The following is a 17,426-nucleotide window of genomic DNA, read 5'->3' on the forward strand; positions in this document are numbered from 1 at the left end:
CTTCTTGAGTGCTGGGATTAAAGGGATGTGCCACCTTGCCTGGCTGTAAAACTTTTTTTAAACATATTTATTTGCCTGGGTGTATGCATGTGTGTGTGGACACATGCCCGGGCCTCTTGCTACTTTTTTTTTTGTTTGTTTGTTTGTTTTTTTTTTTGGTCTTTCAAGGTAGGGTCTCATTCTAGTCCAGGCTAACCTGGAATTCACTATGTAGTCTCAGGGTGTCCTTGAACTTGTGGCAGTCCTCCTACCTCTGCCTCCTGAGTGCTGGGATTAAAGGCATGCGCAACCCACCTGGCCCTTTGCGCACTTTTTGTGTCCAACTTATATGGGTGGCTTCAGAATTGAGTCCTGGCCAGGAAGCTTTGAAAGCAAACGCCATTAACAGCTGAGCCATTTTCCCAACCCCCTTTCCCACTTATTTTCCAAAGATGAAATTTCATTAGATCCTTTTGAGATACATGAAAGGACTTACCATGATTGTTTGGGGAGTGAGATAGGCGTTGGTTCTCGTCTTCCAGTGATAAGCATATATTGCCTCTGTAATAAGAAAAAAAAAAATTAACTTTTTTATCTTATTTATTTTTTTTTAGTTTTTCAAGGTAGGGTTTCACTCTGGTCCAGGCTGATCTGGAAATCAGTATGTAGTCTCTCAGGGTAGCCTTGAACTCACAGCGATCCCCATACCTCTGCCTCCCGAATGCTGGGGTTAAAGGCGTGCACCACCACACCTGGTTCATTTTTTTAAATTTTTTTATTTTATTTGTTTATTTGAAAGAGAGGAAGAAGCAGACAGAAAGAGAGAGAATGGGCACACCAGGGCCTCCAGTCACTGCAAACAAATTCCAGATGCATATGCCCCCATGTGCTTACGTGGGTCCTGTGGGTCTTGGAGAGTCGAACCAGGATCCTTTGGCTTTGCAGGCAAATGCCTTAACCGCTAAGCCGTCTCTCCAGCCCCACCTGGTTTATTTTATGTATGTATGTATTTGAGAGAGGGAGAGAAAAGAGACAGAAAGAGATAGAGAGACAGAATGGGTGTGCCAGGGTCTCCAGCTGCTGCTGGGGAATCTAACCTGGGTTCTTTGGCTTTACAGGCAAACGCCTAAATGGTTAAGCAATCTCTCCAGTCCAGCGGCTTTGACTCACAAGGTAATGGAGGATGACCTTGAACTTCTGATCCTCCTGTCATGCCCAGCTTATTAATTTTACTTTCATGAAAACAAAAAATTCATTTCCTCTAAGAAAGCTTACCAACAACCCCACCACCGCCTTGGAAAATGTGTCTCTTCTTTTCTCTTTGTGTCTGAGTTCTCTGACCTCCACGGCTTTCTGGTCTGTGGCTGCTTCCCTCACACCCTGACTCAGCTCCACCAGCCCTGTGCCCAGCAGGGCTCAGATGCATAAGCAACAGGAAGAAGGAAGGGAACAGGGAGGCTAGATAGGCAGCCTAAGCAGGGGATTCATTTCCCCCTGGATATTAAAGATGTTATCCGGCGGATGTGAGCCGGCCTTGCAGTCTGCAGTGCGGTGGGCTGTTCCAGTGGGAACTCTATACCTCAGGCTACATCTGCGGACCAGTTTTGCAGCAGCCTGAGCCTTGAGCTGTTCTTGGTCTCCTTCCCACCCTCCACTGGCCAGCCTGCCAGGGAAAAAGTGCCCATCCCACACTCCTACCCTGCCCTCCACCCAGAACAACTGCTTCAGCTTCCTGTCCAAGGGAAGTGATGAGTCATATAGTTCAGGGCTTTGGGATGGAAGCCTTACTTGAATCTAACTCTAGGGTTATTAACACTTTAAAAAGTGTTTTGTTTTGTTGAGGCAGGGCCCGGTACTTGGGAGGCAGAGGGATCGCCATGAGTTCGCGGCCACCCTGAGACTACATAGTGAATTCCAGATCAGCCTGGACTAGAGTGAGACCCTACTTCAAAGAAAAAAAGTTTTTAACAGGGTGTGGTGGTGCATACCTTTAATCCCAGCACTTGGGAGGCAGAGGTAAAAGGATTGTCTTGAGTTCAAGGCCACCCTAAAACTACACAGTGAATTCCAGGTCAGCCTGGGCTAGAGAGAGACTCTACCTTAACCACTAAGCCATTTCCCCAGCCCTAAAATATTTTATTTATTTATTGGAGAAAGAGAGAGAGAGTGAAAGAGAGAAAGAGAATGGGAATGCCAGGACCTCCAGCCACTGCCAACAAATTCCAGATGCATGCACCACCTTGTGCATCTGGCTTATGTGAATACTGGGGAATCAAACCTGGGTCATTAGATTTTGCAGGCAAGTGCCTTAAATGCTAAGCCATCTCTCCAGTGCAAAAGTTCTTATTTGAGCCGGGCGTGGTGGTGCACTCCTTCAATCCCAGCACTTGGGAGGCAGAGGTAGGGAGGATCACTGAGTTTAAGGCCACCCTGAGACTACATAGTGAATTCCAGGTCAGCCTAGGCTAGAGTGAGACCCTACATAAAATAAATAAATAAATAAATAAATAAATAAATAAATAAATAAATAAAAATTAAAAGAAAAACAAGGGAATATTAGGTATTCCATTCAGGGAGCTATTATCTCTGAGAAAAAGAGGAAATGAATTGGGCTAGAAAGAACATTTGCAAGGCTCTATGATGTTCTCTTCCTTATGATGGGCTTTAAGAGGGTGAAAGGCTTGGGCTGGAGAGATGGTTTAGCGCTTAAGCGCTTGCCTGTGAAGCCTAAGGACCCCAGTTCGAGGTTCAATTCTCCAGGACCCACATTAGCCAGATGCAGAAGGGGGCACACACGTCTGGAGTTCGTTTGCAGTGGCTGGAGGCCCTGGCGCGCCCATTCTCTCTCTCTCTCTCTCTCTGCCTCTTTGGTTTTTTTTTCTTTTTTCTTTTTTCTTTTTTTTTTTTTTTGGTTTTCCGAGGTAGAATCTCACTCTAGCCCAGGCTGACCTGGAATTCACTATGGAGTCTCAGGGTGGCCTTGAACTCATGGCAATCCTCCTACCTCTGCCACCCGAGTGCTGGGATTAAAGGCATGCACCACCATGCCCGGCTTCTCTCTGCCTCTTTCTCTCTCTCTTGCTTTCAAATAAGATATTTTAAAAAAGAGGGTGAAAGGCTTACACATTCATTCCTTTTCTTAATTTTTTTTTCAAAAAACATTTTATTTATCTGTTTATTTTCTTTTTCTTTCTTTTTTTTTTCTTTTATTTTTTTTTTAAGGAAAGGTCTCACTCTGGCCCAGGCTGACCAGGAATTCACTATGTAGTCTCAAGCTGGCCTCAAAAATTTAGCAATCCTCCTACCTTGGCCTCCCAATTGCTGGGATTAAAGACGTGTGCCACCACAACCAGCTTTAAAAGTTTGCTTATTTATTTATTTATAAGAGAAGGAAAGAGGCAGAGAGAGATATAGGCATGCCAGCCAGTGCAAACAAATCCCAGAAGCAGTGTGTCACCTTGTGCATCTGGCTTACATGGGTACTGGGGAATCAAACCTGGGTCCTTTGGTTTTACAGGCAAGTGCCTTAACTGCTAAGCCGTCTCTCCAACACCCCCCTTTTAAAAAATGTACTTTATTTATTTGAGAAAGAGGCAGAGGGGGAGAGAGAGAAAGAGAGGAAAGAGAGAGTGGGCACATTCCAGAGGGCACCAGCCACACTGCATGCTCCCCCTTGTGCATCTGACTTATGTGGGTCCTGGAGAGTCGAACCAGGAACCTTTGGCTTTGCAGGCCTTAACCACTAAGCCCTCCCTCCAGCCCCTCCAACCCCCTTCTTTTCTTCTTTTTTTTGTTTTTGTTTTTCAAGGTAGGGACTCGCTCTAGCCCAGACTGACCTGGAATTCACTATATAGTCTTAGGGTGGCCTCGAACTCAGGGTGGTCCTCCTACCTCTGCTTCCCGAGGGCTGGGATTAAAGGCGTGCACCACTACGCCCAGCTCCTTCTTTTCTTCTTCTTTTTTTTGAGAGCGACAGACACAGAGAGAAAGACAGAGGAAGAGAGAGAGAATGGGCGTGCCAGGGCTTCCAGCCTCTGCAAACGAACTTCAGACGCATGTGCCCCTTGTGCATCTGGCTAACGTGGGACCTGGGGAACCGAGCCTTGAACCAGGGTCCTTAGGCTTCACAGGCAAGCGTTTAACTGCTAAGCCATCTCTCCAGCCCATCTTCTTAATCTGACTATATGTGTTTTGTGAATATAAAAGAGTATCACACTGGTCCCAGGACTCAGGAGGCAGAGGTAGGACGATTACCATCAATTCAAGGCCACCCTGGGACTACATAGTGAATTCCAGGCCAATCTGGGCTTGAGTGAGACCCTACCTCAAAAAAAGCAAAACCAAAACAAACAAACAAAAAAGGAACATCACAGTGGAAGCAATACTTCAAGAGCTTTCCATGACAGACCATGGTGACAGAAAACTATAATCCCAGCACTAGAGCTACAACAGGAGGATGGCAAGTTCCAGGTTCTATAGAGACGCCTGCGTGGGGAGAGGGGGAAGAGATGTTCAAAATAAAGATGAAGTCAGGAAGACATTAAGGGATTGGTACTTAGGCACATCTCAAGCTGCTGTCTAAGAAACTGAACACCATGCTTTGACTAGAAGCCTCTGGAATGACCAGATAATTATAGTGTACCCAGCAAGTGAAGATGTTTATCAAGAGATATTAGACTCATGCTTTATAAACCTTTCCATGTGGTTTGTCCACACTTGATTTTTTGCTTGTGTATGTGTGTGTGTTTTGTACGTACATGTGTATGTGCCAACACAGCGCCCATGCATTCGCCTGTAGTGGCCACAGCAGACATCCAGTAGCCTGCTCCATCATTTTCTGCCCATCCTTATTTGTTGGTCTTTTAAAAATGTATTTTTTAAATTTTTTAAATATATATATATTTTTTAAGACAGGAGTGGTGGTACCCACCTTTAATCCTAGCACTCGGGAGGCACAGGTAGGAGGATCACTGTGAGTTCAAGGCCACCCTGAGACAAACTTGAGGTCAGCCTGAGCTAGAGTGAGACCCTACCTCGAAAAAAAAAAAAAATATATATATATATATATATATATATATATATATATATTTGACAGAGAGAGGAAGAGAGAATGGGCACACCAGAGCCTCCAGCTGCTGCAAACGAGCTCCAGACACATGAGCCACCTTGTGCATCTGGCTTATATGGGTCCTGGGGAATCGAACCTGGGTCCTTTGACTTTGCAAGCAAGCACCTTAACTGCTCAGCCAACCCGCCAGCCTCCCCCTCCCACTTTTTTTTTTTTTGCAAGCGCCAATGATTTTCAGGTCTCTTCTCCACTACAAGATTAGAGATATGGGCTGGAGAGATGGCTTAGCCTTTAAGCGCTTGCCTATGAAGCCTGAGGACACCAGTTCGAGGCTCAATTCCCCAGGACCCTCGTTAACCAGATGCACAAGGTGGCCCATGCATCTGGAGTTTGTTTGCAATGGCTGGAGGCCCTGGCACACCCATTCTCTTTCTCTGTCTATCACTCTTAAATAAATAAATAAAACTAAGCAAAAAGTTAAAAAAAAGATTAGAGATACAAAGCCAGATGTGTTGGCTGAGGTAGGAGGATCACTTGAGTTTAAGCCAACCTGAAACCACATAGTGAATTCCAGGTCAGCCTGGGCTAGAGTGAGACCCTACCTCTAAAACAAAAATAAAAGACTAGGGTTACAAACATGCATGGCCATGTCCAGCTGTTTATGTAGGTCTAGGGCATTGGACCTTAAAAGGTCTCTCAAGGCCTCTTCAGGCTCCCATGCTTGCACAAAGTGCTCTTAACCATTAAACCATCTCTCCAGCCCCTTAATACACCCTATCTTTTATTGATCACACAGTCCATATCAAGTAGCTCTTGAATCCTTTTCCAACTTCAATAGGAGTTTCTCTTTAAATACTTACTTGTACTAGACATAGTGGTGCTTGCTTTTGGAAGATCACCATAAGCTCGAGGTTAGCCTGGTTCTAGAGTGAGTTCCAGGTCAGCCTGGGCTAAAGTGAGACCCTACCTCAAAAAAACAAAAATAAGCTGGGCGTGGTGGTGCATGCCTTTAGTCCCAACCCTCGGGAGGCAGAGGTAGGAGGACTGCTGTGAGTTAAAGGCCAGCCTCAGACTGACTACATAGTGAATTCCAGGTCAGCCTGGGCTAGAGTGAGACTCTACCTCAAAAAACAAAACAAAATATAAATAAATAAAAGAAAAAGAAAAAAGAAGTGGCCAGATGCACAAAAAAAAACAAAACAAAACAAAAACCCAAAAATAATTATAAAACTATAAGCTATTTACTTGTTTTTTATTTTTATTTATAGGAGGGGGGCTGGAGAGAATGGGCATGCCAGGGCCTCTAGGCACTGCAAAGAAACTCCAGACACATATACCACCTTGTGCATCTGGCTTTCATAGGTCCTGGGGAATTGAGTCTGGGTCCTTTGGCTTTACAGGCAAGCACCTTAACAGGTAAGCCATCTTTCTACCCTGTTTATTTTGTTGAGCCTCCCATGTGCTGGGATAAAAGGCATGCACCAGCCAGGTGTGGTGGTGCATGCCTTTAATCCTAGCACTCAGGAGGCAGAGGTAGGAGGATTGCTGTGAGTTTGAGGCCACCCTGAGACTACAAACTAAATGCCAGGTCAGCCTCGGCTAGAGCAAGACCCTACCTCAAAAAACCAAAAGACAAGCGAACAAAAAACAACAACAACAAAAAGGGCATACACCACCTCACCTGACTTTTTTTTTTCTTCAAACTAGTGTTTTGCTCTAGCCCAAGCTGACCTGGAATTCACTATATCCTCAAGCTCACAGGTATCCTCCTCTGCGTCCCAAGTGCTAGTACTACAGGCATGAGCCTGATCTTTGTTGTTGTTGTTGTTGTTTTTATTTTTATTTATTTATTTATTTGAGAGCAACAGAAAGAGAAAGAGGCAGATGGAAAGAGACAATGGGCGCACCAGGGCCTCCAGCCACTGCAAACGAACTTCAGACGCACGCGCCCCTTTGTGCATCTGACTAACGTGGGTCCTGGGGAATTGAGCCTTGAACCTGGGTCCTTAGGCTTCACAGGCAAGCGCTTAACCACTAAGCCATCTCTCCAGCCCATGGGCTTGTGTATTTTTTGATGCAGGGTGTCAGTCTGTAACCCAGTCTGGTTTTAAACTCCCAATCCTCCTGCCTTCTGAACTTCTTTCTATCTCAGGCATTTCATTATAGTAACATGAAGCTGATTAATACAATTACCTTGTAAGGAGTAAAGACCTTTCCCCAATATAAGCTCCACTGTCCCTACTTCCTTTGAATACTGATTCAGAGCTATCTGAACCTATGTGGCCCAAATTGCAATTCCTAAGAACCCCCCATAAAGATTTTATGAGCCAGGCATGGTGGCGAATGCCTTTAATCCCAGCACTCAGGAGGCAGAGGTAGGGGAGAATCACTGTCTGTTCAAGGCCACCCTGAATCTACAGAGTGAATTCCAGGTCAGCTTGAGCTAGAGTGAGACCCTACCTCGAACCCCCCCCCCCAAAAAAAAGTTCTTTTATGTTTGCACTTGCTAAGATTGAATTTATTTATTTTTTTGGTTTCTCGAGGTAGGGTCTCACTCTAGCCCAGGCTGACCTGGAATTCACTCTGTAGTCTCAGGGTGGCCTCGAACTCATGGCGATCTTCCTTCCTCTGCCTCTCGAATGCTGGGTTTAAAGGTGTGCACCACCACACCCAGCGAATTGAATTTTTTAAAATCACCAAACAATATATTTTTAGTTGCACATAATATAGGAAAACTAAGACTCAGAGCTGGCACAAGGGATAGAGTGGAGAATCAGAAAATTTATTCATGTTGACATGGACTCAGGGGAATAGCTTACAAAGCCTGAGTACTGAGCTCTGATAGCTCAGAGTTTTGTTTATTTAATTGAGAGAGAAAGAGACAGAGAAGAGAATGGGGATACCAGGGCCTTCAGCCACTATAAACAAACTACAGATACATGCACCACCTTGTGCATCTGGCTTTAGGTGGGTACTGGGGAATCAAACTGAGGTCCTTTGGCTTTGCAGGCAAGTGCCTTAACCACTAAGCCATTTCTCCAGCCCAGCTCAGGGTTAATCAACCAGCTCAGAGTTTTTACAAACAGTATAGCAGGCAGTCTGACATCACCTTGAATTCTTTACATTATTGGTGGGTTACAGGATTCTAAGGTTACATGATTTTGAGGCACAAACAGACAATTCCTTATCAATAAATCAGTGATAAGAGAGTACATACTGCTGAAGACTCCACATACTTGGGCTGCAAGGCTACTGAGAAATCCTGCTGGAACTGAGCTGATAACCTCCTCCATGTAGATCAGCTGACAGAAAGCTGGAAGAAGCCATTCTACATGTAGTTCAATGGGAAAAAGAGATACCACCAGTGAAGATACTCAACAGTGGACACTGCAAGCCTTATAAATGGCCAGCCAGGCCAAATGAGCCAACGGGTGCAATAGTGGTATGTCTGTCATGGTGGAAACCAACTGCCCTCCAATTGGACTGGAGGCCCACTCCATGGGAGGAAACACATCCCTGATACTGAAAACTTAAAACAGGGGTAGTCATGAGCCCTAGAGGTGTAACATCTGCTGATGTCTGGAAAAATGTATATACTATGCTTATCAAACTGTCCAGTAAGTGCTTTTCTTAATATTTATACCCTTATATTAACACTACTCTCACTTTGGATAGAAAATCTTCTCTTTTCAGATGGCAGTGACTTTGGGATGACTCAGAAGGTATCAAAGTGCGGGAAAGAAGTGACTGGAGTACTGAGTAACATCTCGATCACACCTTCCAAGGCTCAGGGTCTAATGCGGAAGAGGTGGTGGAATGAATGTAAGAGCCAAGGGAAGTGTAGGACTCCTTACAACGTGCTCCCTCCAGAAATAAAATGGCCTGGATATCCATGACCTCATAGTGCCTGACACTACCTACACAAGACCATCATCAGAGGAGGAAAAGACCATGACATCAAAATAAAAGGGAGACTGACTGAGGTGGGGAGGGGATATGATGGAGAATGGAATTTTTTTTAAAAGTTTTTGTTTTATATTTATTTATTTATTTATTTGAAAGAGATAGACAGAGAAAGAGGCAGAGAGAGACTGAGAGAGAATGGGCACGCCAGGGCCTCCAGCCACTGTAAACGAACTCCAGACGCGTGCGCCCCCTTGTGCATCTGGCTAACGTGGGTCCTGGGGAAACGAGCCTCGAACCGGGGTCCTGAGGCTTCGCAGGCAAGCGCTTAACCACTAAGCCATCTTCCCAGCCCGGAGAATGGAATTTTAAAGGGGAAAGTTGGGGTGGAGGAGGGAGGGTATTACCATGGGATACTTTTTATAATCATGGAAAATGTTAATAAAAATTGAGGGGAAAAAAAAAAAAAGAAAGTACAAATGTAGAACAGAAAGCTGCTTGTTCAGGGGTGTTTGTGTCTGGGGCTGCACCAACCAGACAGCATACAAGCAGCTGCATACATGGGGGGGAGACCCAGGGTCATGCTGTCTCCCTGGTCAAGGCTTGTACAATAGAAACTGTTGTAGATGGGCTGGAGAGATGGCTTAGCGGTTAAGCGCTTGCCTGTGAAGCCTAAGGACCCCGGTTCGAGGCTCGGTTCCCCAGGTCCCACGTTAGCCAGATGCACAAGGGGGCGCACGCGTCTGGAGTTCGTTTGCAGAGGCTGGAAGCCCTGGCGCGCCCATTCCCTCTCTCTCCCTCTATCTGTCTTTCTCTCTATGTCTGTCGCTCTCAAATAACTAAATAAAAAATGAACAAAAAATATCTAAAAAAAAAAAAAAAAAAGAAAAAAAAGAAACTGTTGTAGAGTATCATCTGGGCCTGGGTCTGGTTTCTTTGTTAAATTTCTTCTACCACATACATATCTCTACATATCTGAATTTTATATAAATTATGTAAATAGAATTACTCTATATTTTTTCCAAGATTGTCTTTAAATAAACTTTTTTTTTTTTTTTTTTTTTTGGTTTTTCAAGGCAAGGTCTTGTTCTAGCTCAGGCTGACCCTGGAATTCACTATGTAGTCTTAGGGTGGCCTCGAACTCACAGCGATCCTCCTACCTCTGCCTTGCGAGTGCTGGGATTAAAGGAATGCGCCACCACACCCAACTCTGCCTTTTAAGATTTTAACTGGGGCTAGAGAAATGGCTTAGTGTTTAAAGAGCTTGCCTGCGAAGCCAAAGGATCAAGGTTCAATTCCCCAGGACTCATGTAAGCCAGATGCAGAAGGTGGCACATGGCATCTGGAGTTCGTTTGCAGCAGCTAGAGGCCCTGGCACATCCATTTTCCCTCTCTCCGCCTCATTCTCAAACAATTTTTTTGTTTGTTTGTTTTGTTTCTCAAGGTAGGGTTTCACTGTAGCTCAGGCTGACCTGGAATTCACTATGTAGTTTCAGGGTGGCCTTGAACTCTCAGTGGTCCTCCTACCTCTGCCTCCTGAGTGCTGGGATTAAAGGCGTGTGTCACCACACCCGGCTTTAAATAAAAAATTTTTTTAAAGAGTTTAATTAGCATATATTAGTCATACATACTGATGAGTTTCATTATAATAGAATATGTTAATCATATTCACCCCATTACCCTCTTTTATTCCCCTCCCATGGACACCTTTCTTCCCATTCTAATCTAATCAACTACTTTCATGTCTGTCTTTTTGTATGAGTGTAGTTTGTGATGTGTGGTGGTGTGTGTGGTGTATGTACATGTGTGTGCAGATGCAGCGCCTCATGCACACACAAAGGCCAGAGGAGTCCCCCCCACTGCTCATGCAGCTTGTTTTCTTGGGGTGATCTCTTCATTGATGCTGGAGCTGTGGCCACCACAAATGAACTCCAGATGCGTGCGCCCCCTTGTGCATCTGGCTTATGTGGGCCCCGGAGAGTAGAACCGGGATCCTTTGGCTTTGCAGGCAATGCCTTAACCGCTAAGCCATCTCTCCAGCCTTCATGCACATGTTTAGTTTGGGTTTTGGTGACATGCTTTAGGATTGCTTACAGGAGCATGGGTAACTTACTAGATTTGTGTGTGTGTGTGTGTGTGTGTGATGGGTTCTCATTATATAGCCCAGGCTGCCCTTCAACTCTCCCATCCAAATAGTAACCAAGCCTGACCCCACTTAGCTTCTGAGAGCAGGTGAGATCAGGCACATTCAGGTGGTATGGTCATAGACTGCTCTCAAACTCCACACCCTCTTACTTCAGCCTTCTGAGTGCTAGGATTATAAGGTGTATGACTCCATCCTCGGGCTTTAAGGTTTATCTAGAAAAGGTTTGGTTCTATCACTGGGGATGGACACTTGATTGTCTCAGTCACATAATTCATAATCCCAGCAGCTCTGTCATGTGGGTCCATTGCCCGACAATGTCAGGTATGCTCTTTACCTCCAGCTGAAGAGCCAACACTTAACATGTTTTCCTTCTTTTGGCCTTGAACTTGCAGCAATCGTGTCTCAGCCTCCTGAGTGCCAAGATGTGCTACCATCCATCCATGCCTCCTTTTATTTATTTATTTGCAAAGACGGGCGGTGGGGAGAAAAGAATGAGAATATGGGCGTGCCACTGCAAATGCATGCTCCATTTGGTGCGTCTGGTTTTTAGGTGGGTACTGGGGAATCGAAAGTGAACGTAGGCCATCAGATTTTGCAGGTAAGGGCCTTTAACCGCTATGCCATCTCTCAAGCACTCCTCCCTCCCTTTCTTCCTGTTTTTGTTTTGTTTTGTTTGTTTTTCCTGAAGTAGGGTGTCATTCTAGCCCAGGCTGGCCGCGAACTCACAGCGATCTTCCTATGTCTGCCTCCGAGTTCTGGGATTAAAAGCGTGCACCACCACGCCCCAACTAGTATAAATTCTTTATAGGTTCTGAAGTGAATCTTTTGTCAGTTATCAAGTCCTTCGTTAAACTTTAAGGTGCCTCCAACCGCTAGTTAATTTTCTCTGGTGGGGGAGAGGGGCTACGGAATAAGAAATCAAACCAGTAAAGTGAAGGATGAAGATTCCCAGTTCCTTTACATCTCTCTGCTGCGGTCTGTGGGTAGACAGCATGCCTTCCGTCTGCCTTCAGAAGGAAGTGCGTTTCCAGACAGGGGAGGGAAGTTCCCAGTGTTTTTGTTTTGCTTTGCTTTTTTTAGAGAACCAATTAGAATAAGGCAGAGAAAGAATGTTGACTTGTCAGATTTTGACCCATCCAGGCGAGGGCGTGGGCGCCTGGCGGTGAACTCCCTGGCCTTGGTTTGGTAGCTGGTGCGGGGGATGTTGTTTCCTCGCTTCGGGTGTTACCTTGTGATCTGCGCCTGCTCGGTACACAAGGGCAGGATTCCATCCACTTACAGTCACTCCGAGGGCACCCAGCCAAGCCGCGCGCTTGGCGCACACACTTCACCTGCAGAGCACAGAAATGCAAGGATCACTGCTGCATTAGGAGCTGCAGGGTTCGGGAAGCGAACCTGCGGGTGTGCGTGTGTGTGCAGCCTTGACACTCAAAGATAGCCACAGCTGCCGGGGGTGGTGACACACGCCTTTAATCCCAGCACTAGGGAGGTAGAGGTAGGAGGATCACTGTGAGTTCAAGGCCACCCTAGACTACAGTGAATTCCAGGTCAGCCTGGGCTAGAGTGAGACCCTACATCGAAAAAGAAAAAAAGAAAAAAAAAAAAAAAAAGATAGCCACAACTCCCGCGCACTTTTCTACGGAGGCGAGAGGAGGATTGGGGGTCCGCCAAGTGTCCCGGCGTCCCCAAGCGAGCGCGCTGCAACCGGGCCTGGAGCGCTGTTTACTCTGTGCTCTGCTACGGGGACCGGCGGGACTTTGGAACCTGCAGGAGGGCGCGGGGTCAGCTCGGCTCTGGACCCCAGGACCCGTCATCCCCAGGCCACAGGGAGAGGCCGGTGTTTGTGCATCTCGCTGCCCGCCCTGCAAAGCGCAGGTGGTACAGGGAAGCGTCCCGGTCGGAGTCCGGGTCCGAGGAGGGCGGGGGCGGGCCTCGTCACCCCGCGCGCTCCTGATTGGCCGGCCCCGGAGGCCGCCCCGCGGCCCAGGCGCCGCCCGCGGACTGACCGACCCAGCCCGGCTAACGGGACTCGCGGTCGTGGGTCGCCGGAGGGGCCGCGTCTGCACTAGCTCAGAGCCGCCGCGGGGACCTGGCCGGGACGCGCACTATGCCCTACCTGCTCATCAGCACCCAGATCCGCATGGTGAGTACCCGCCGCTGCCTGGCTGTGCGGCCCCCCGTACCACTCCCCACCACCCCGGCACAGCCAGCGGGGTGCAAGCACCCCGGAGGCCTCCTTCCCGAGCTGCGCCACCCTGGCTGGAGCCATACCCCTGACACGCCCCCGAGGCGGCTGAGCAGAGCCAGTGAGCCGGCGAGGTGGTGGGGAGCTATCCAAGCCGTCCGCGGAGTCCCGGCTTCACGCTCGGATCAAGGAAGCAGGGTGGGATAACCCGAGGGAAAGAGAGATTTGGGAAGGCCGTGCTAAGTCGCTGACACCTGTACCAAGGCGCTGGGGTCCACACACAGCAGGTGCACGTTTCAGGAAGGGCTAGTTCTGAAGCTAAGAAAGATGTCAGTGCTTGCGCGGCGTGGTGCGCACGCCTTTAATTCCTGCACTCGAGGCAGAGATAGGAGGATCGCCTTGAGTTCGAGGCCAACCTGAGACTGACTACATACTTAATTCCAGGTCAGCCTGGACTAGAGTGAAACCTTACCTCGGAAAAAAAAAAAAAAAAGATACCAGTGCTTGTGAAGGAGGAGGGTGTGGAGTCAGAGGTCAAGTCTTCTCTGGGTGCAGTTTCTCATCTGAGAAAAGTGTTGGCTGCTTCCAAAGCCCCCCTCGCTCCTTTAGCTTTCAAATGATGCACGGTGGCCCCCAGATGAGCAGCACAATGCTCCTCTTTCCCTTCCCATTTCCCAGCGCTCCAGTAACCCAGCAGTGGGTACCCACCTCCCTTGAGGTGAAGGCATGAACGGTACAGAAGAGGTCCACAGGGCAGAGGTTTAAGAACTACTCACCTGTCCAGCTGTTAAAATAGATTGCCCGGCTCTTCTTCCAGACCTCCAGAAACTCTGGGCTATGTCACCCCTTCCCCCTCCTCCTTGAGATAGGAGCTCATGTAGCTCAGGCTGGCCTTGAACTTTTTGTTGTTGTTGTTAGGCCTTGACCTCTTGATCCCTCTGACTTTCCACATTCCAAGTGCTGAGATTACAAGCTTGTGCCACTATACCCAGCTCTTCCCCCACCCCAAGGTAGAATTTCCCTCTAGTCCAGGCTGACCTGGAATTTTTTATGTCATTTCAGGATGATCTCGAACTCAAGGCATTCCTCTTACCTCTGCCTCCCAAGTGCTGCGATTAAAGGTGTGTACCACCAAGCCTGGCAGCTCTCCTTAATTAGTTTTGATATGGAATATAACGCCAAAGCATTCACTTGTTTAAAGTGCATAATTCATTGTGTTTTAGCGAACTCAGAGTTGTTCAGCCATCCCTGTAATCAATTTTAGAACAATCCCAGTACTGGATAGCAGTGGTGGCTCCTCATTTCCCCGCTTCCTGAGCTGTGGGGAACTACTACTCTACTTCTTGTTGGTCACCTATTTACAAGTTTCATTCATATTGTAGCATGTATCACTATGGCATTTCTTCCAAGTAAGGTTCCACTGCAGCAGGGTTTGGTAATCCCAGCACGCAGGAGGCAGAGGTAGGAGGATCACTGTGAGTTTGAGGCCATCCTGAGATTACAATAGTGAATTCCAGGTCAGCCTGAGCTACAGTGAGACCCGGCCTCGAAAAACAAACAAACAAACAAAAGATTCCACTGTAAGGTTACAATCCCCACCCGCAGGGAGACCGTCTCATTAGATAGCCCTCAAAGTCATGATCAAGAACTAGGATTACAGGCTTGCCTTATTTTACTTATCTTTTCATCAGCTGCCCAACACTTGTATCTATTATTGGGAATGCTGCTGTATACACGTGTGTTTTTAAAATATTATTCATTTATTCATTTGACAGAGAAAGAGAGAATGGGCGTGCCAGGGTTTCCAAAAGCCACTGTAAACAAACTCCGGACCCTTGCGCCCCCTTGTGCATCTGGCTAACGTGGGTCCTGGGGAATTGAACCTGGGTCCTTTGGCTTTGCAGGCAAACCCCTTAACCGCTAAACCATTCCACCAACCTGATACACGTGTTTTTGTTGTTGTTTTGCTTTGAAGGTAGTCTCACTCTGTACCAGGCTGGCCTTGAACTCATGCAGTTCTCCTACCCTGCCCTCATCAAAAGGTGTACATCACCACAACTGGCAGTGTGTGTGTGGGGAGAGGATGAGGAATGTGACTCCAGAAGTTTACCTCCTTGTATACAAGTTGTTTTATTTTTACTTATTTATTTATTGGTTGAGATAGGGTTTCGCTCTGGCCCAGGCTGACCTGGAATTAACTATGTAGTCTCAGGCTGGCCTCGAAATCACAGCGATTCTCCTACCTCTGGAATTAAAGGCGTGTGCCACCACGCCCGGCTGTATACAGGGTTTTGTGTGGATATGTGCTCGCATTTCTTTCATTCTCCAGGTGAAAACAATATATACAGACATGGCTGGTACAACCTGCCCTGAGTGTGCCAATAGGCATGCAATGCCCCGCTTGGCTTGGAGGATTCAGGGAGGCCCCTCACTGCTCTCCTCCAGCGGGTGTTCTATATCATTGTCTCCCCTTTACCTGCACTTTGCTAGGCCAGTAGCTGGGGGAGGGAGGCAAGTGACACCTTCCACCTCTGCCTACTGTGGCTTACCTTCACAGGAGGTGGGCCCCACCATTGTGGGCGATGAGCACTCGGATCCAGAGCTGATGCAGCATCTGGGGGCTTCAAAGCGAAGCGTCCTGGGAAACAACTTGTAAGTAATGGCCTCCCTCAGCAACTTCTCCCTGACAGTGCCTTGCCCTGCCCATTCCCTTCACAAGCCCAGAGGCAATGTCTACTGCAGGGCATGGTCCCCATTAGCTGCCCCCATGGGGCCTAAGGCTTAGTGAGAGAGTTTCCCACAGACCCCAGCTTCGCCTCACAAATCTCTTCCTTCATGGACAGCCTGTCTCTTGGGTCTAGTACCCCACAAGTGAACTGTTCTTGCCCTGCATACTCAGCTATAAACTGGATCCCATCAACACAGTGTGCTCAGCCTCACAAGGCTGGTACACAAAGCCCGGGCTCAGAATGGAGCCTGCTGCTTATTTTTCCAATCCACCATTCACCCTTCCTACAGGTAGTTCCCAGAGTGGATCTCAGTGCAGAGGAGAGGAACTGATCCCAGCCCCTTGGGTCAGAAGCCAACTCCATTACTTTGCCATAGGACATTTGCCCATAGATGCCCATCTTAGGGCTTGAGCTCCTTATCTGCTTAATGGGCACTTAACATCAGTGAACCTGGAAGAAGGGAATCCTAGCTCTGTCCAAGGTAGCAGCTGGCCCAGAGAGCTGGGAGTTATTAGGAGTGAGCCTTATTGGCCCAGGACTGCAAGGTAACCTGAGCCATCTAAGCTCCAGGGAGAGCACACTGCTCATCTGTCCCAGCAGTGGGGCGCTCAGGCCAACACGTGTGGCCGCTGCATGACTCCCATGGGTCCTGCCATCTGCAACAAGGAAAGCTAGCTAGCTCCCCTGTCTTCTCTATATGAATGGGAACAGCAAGAGCATCTTCACTAAGCTACCGGGGGAGTAAGGCACATTAAGTGCGTAGCAGGGGAGGGACAGGGGATGTGCACATAACCTGGCACCTGGGAAGTACCCAGAAAATGGGTTATTCCTATGAAACCTGGCCTGTCAGCAGACACAAGTTTTGTACGGGTACTTGCTGCATGTCCCCTCATGCCACCCATCCTGGTCTCTTTGCAGTTGTGAGTACTACGTCAACGACCCTCCTCGCATAGTCCTAGACAAGCTGGAACGCAGGGGCTTCCGTGTGTTGAGCATGACAGGGGTGGGCCAGACGCTGGTGTGGTGCCTGCACAAGGAGTGACCTGCTCATGCGGACTTGTGGATGGGCACACCTTCCTTGGGCCCTGCCCATTCTAGCCCTGCCTCAGTGACAATTCTGCTTGTCTCTTCCAAACTGTCAACTTCCTTGGTCTACCACCAGTGAACTGAGTGGACTCTGAAACCCTGCTCTGGTCAGCTGGGTAAGGCAGCCATGACCCTGGTGCTCTTGGTTATCCTCCAGCTGCAGGACCGACGCTGGTTGAGCTGGGCAGCCCAGTGGGAGACAGCTTCGGGGCCTGGTTAGGTGGGTCCAGCCTAGCTAGCCCAAGCCAATAAAGGGCTCTGATGAGTGGTTGTTCCTCAGCTCGACTTGTGCAGTGACTCCTGAGAAGTGTGGCATTCTCTGGTGTTCCA

At 47.9% G+C, this 17,426-nt stretch overlaps 2 protein-coding genes across 2 annotated transcripts in view; one reads left to right on the top strand and one right to left on the bottom strand.

Annotated features, from left to right (window-relative positions):
* The window catches only part of Rmdn3 (regulator of microtubule dynamics 3), a 44,674-nt gene extending 43,311 nt beyond the window's left edge, over window positions 1-1,363 (bottom strand). Inside the window, exons 1-2 of the mRNA XM_045157717.1 lie at window positions 1,255-1,363; window positions 476-540 (exon numbers count right to left, since the gene is read on the bottom strand). Of these exons, the coding sequence (XP_045013652.1) occupies window positions 476-531 (56 nt within the window). The 5' untranslated portion in view covers window positions 532-540; window positions 1,255-1,363. The remainder of the gene's footprint in view (window positions 1-475; window positions 541-1,254) is intronic.
* An 11,746-nt stretch (window positions 1,364-13,109) lies between these two features.
* Gchfr (GTP cyclohydrolase I feedback regulator) lies at window positions 13,110-17,375 on the top strand. Its single transcript, XM_004660789.2, has 3 exons — window positions 13,110-13,239; window positions 15,839-15,933; window positions 16,929-17,375. Exons 1-3 carry the CDS (start codon window positions 13,204-13,206, stop codon window positions 17,050-17,052), a joined length of 255 nt encoding a protein of 84 aa, XP_004660846.1. The 5' UTR covers window positions 13,110-13,203; the 3' UTR covers window positions 17,053-17,375.
* Window positions 17,376-17,426: the final 51 nt, after the last annotated feature.

Source organism: Jaculus jaculus, chromosome 8 (genome assembly GCF_020740685.1).
Source record: "Jaculus jaculus isolate mJacJac1 chromosome 8, mJacJac1.mat.Y.cur, whole genome shotgun sequence".
Classification (NCBI taxonomy): domain Eukaryota; kingdom Metazoa; phylum Chordata; class Mammalia; order Rodentia; family Dipodidae; genus Jaculus; species Jaculus jaculus.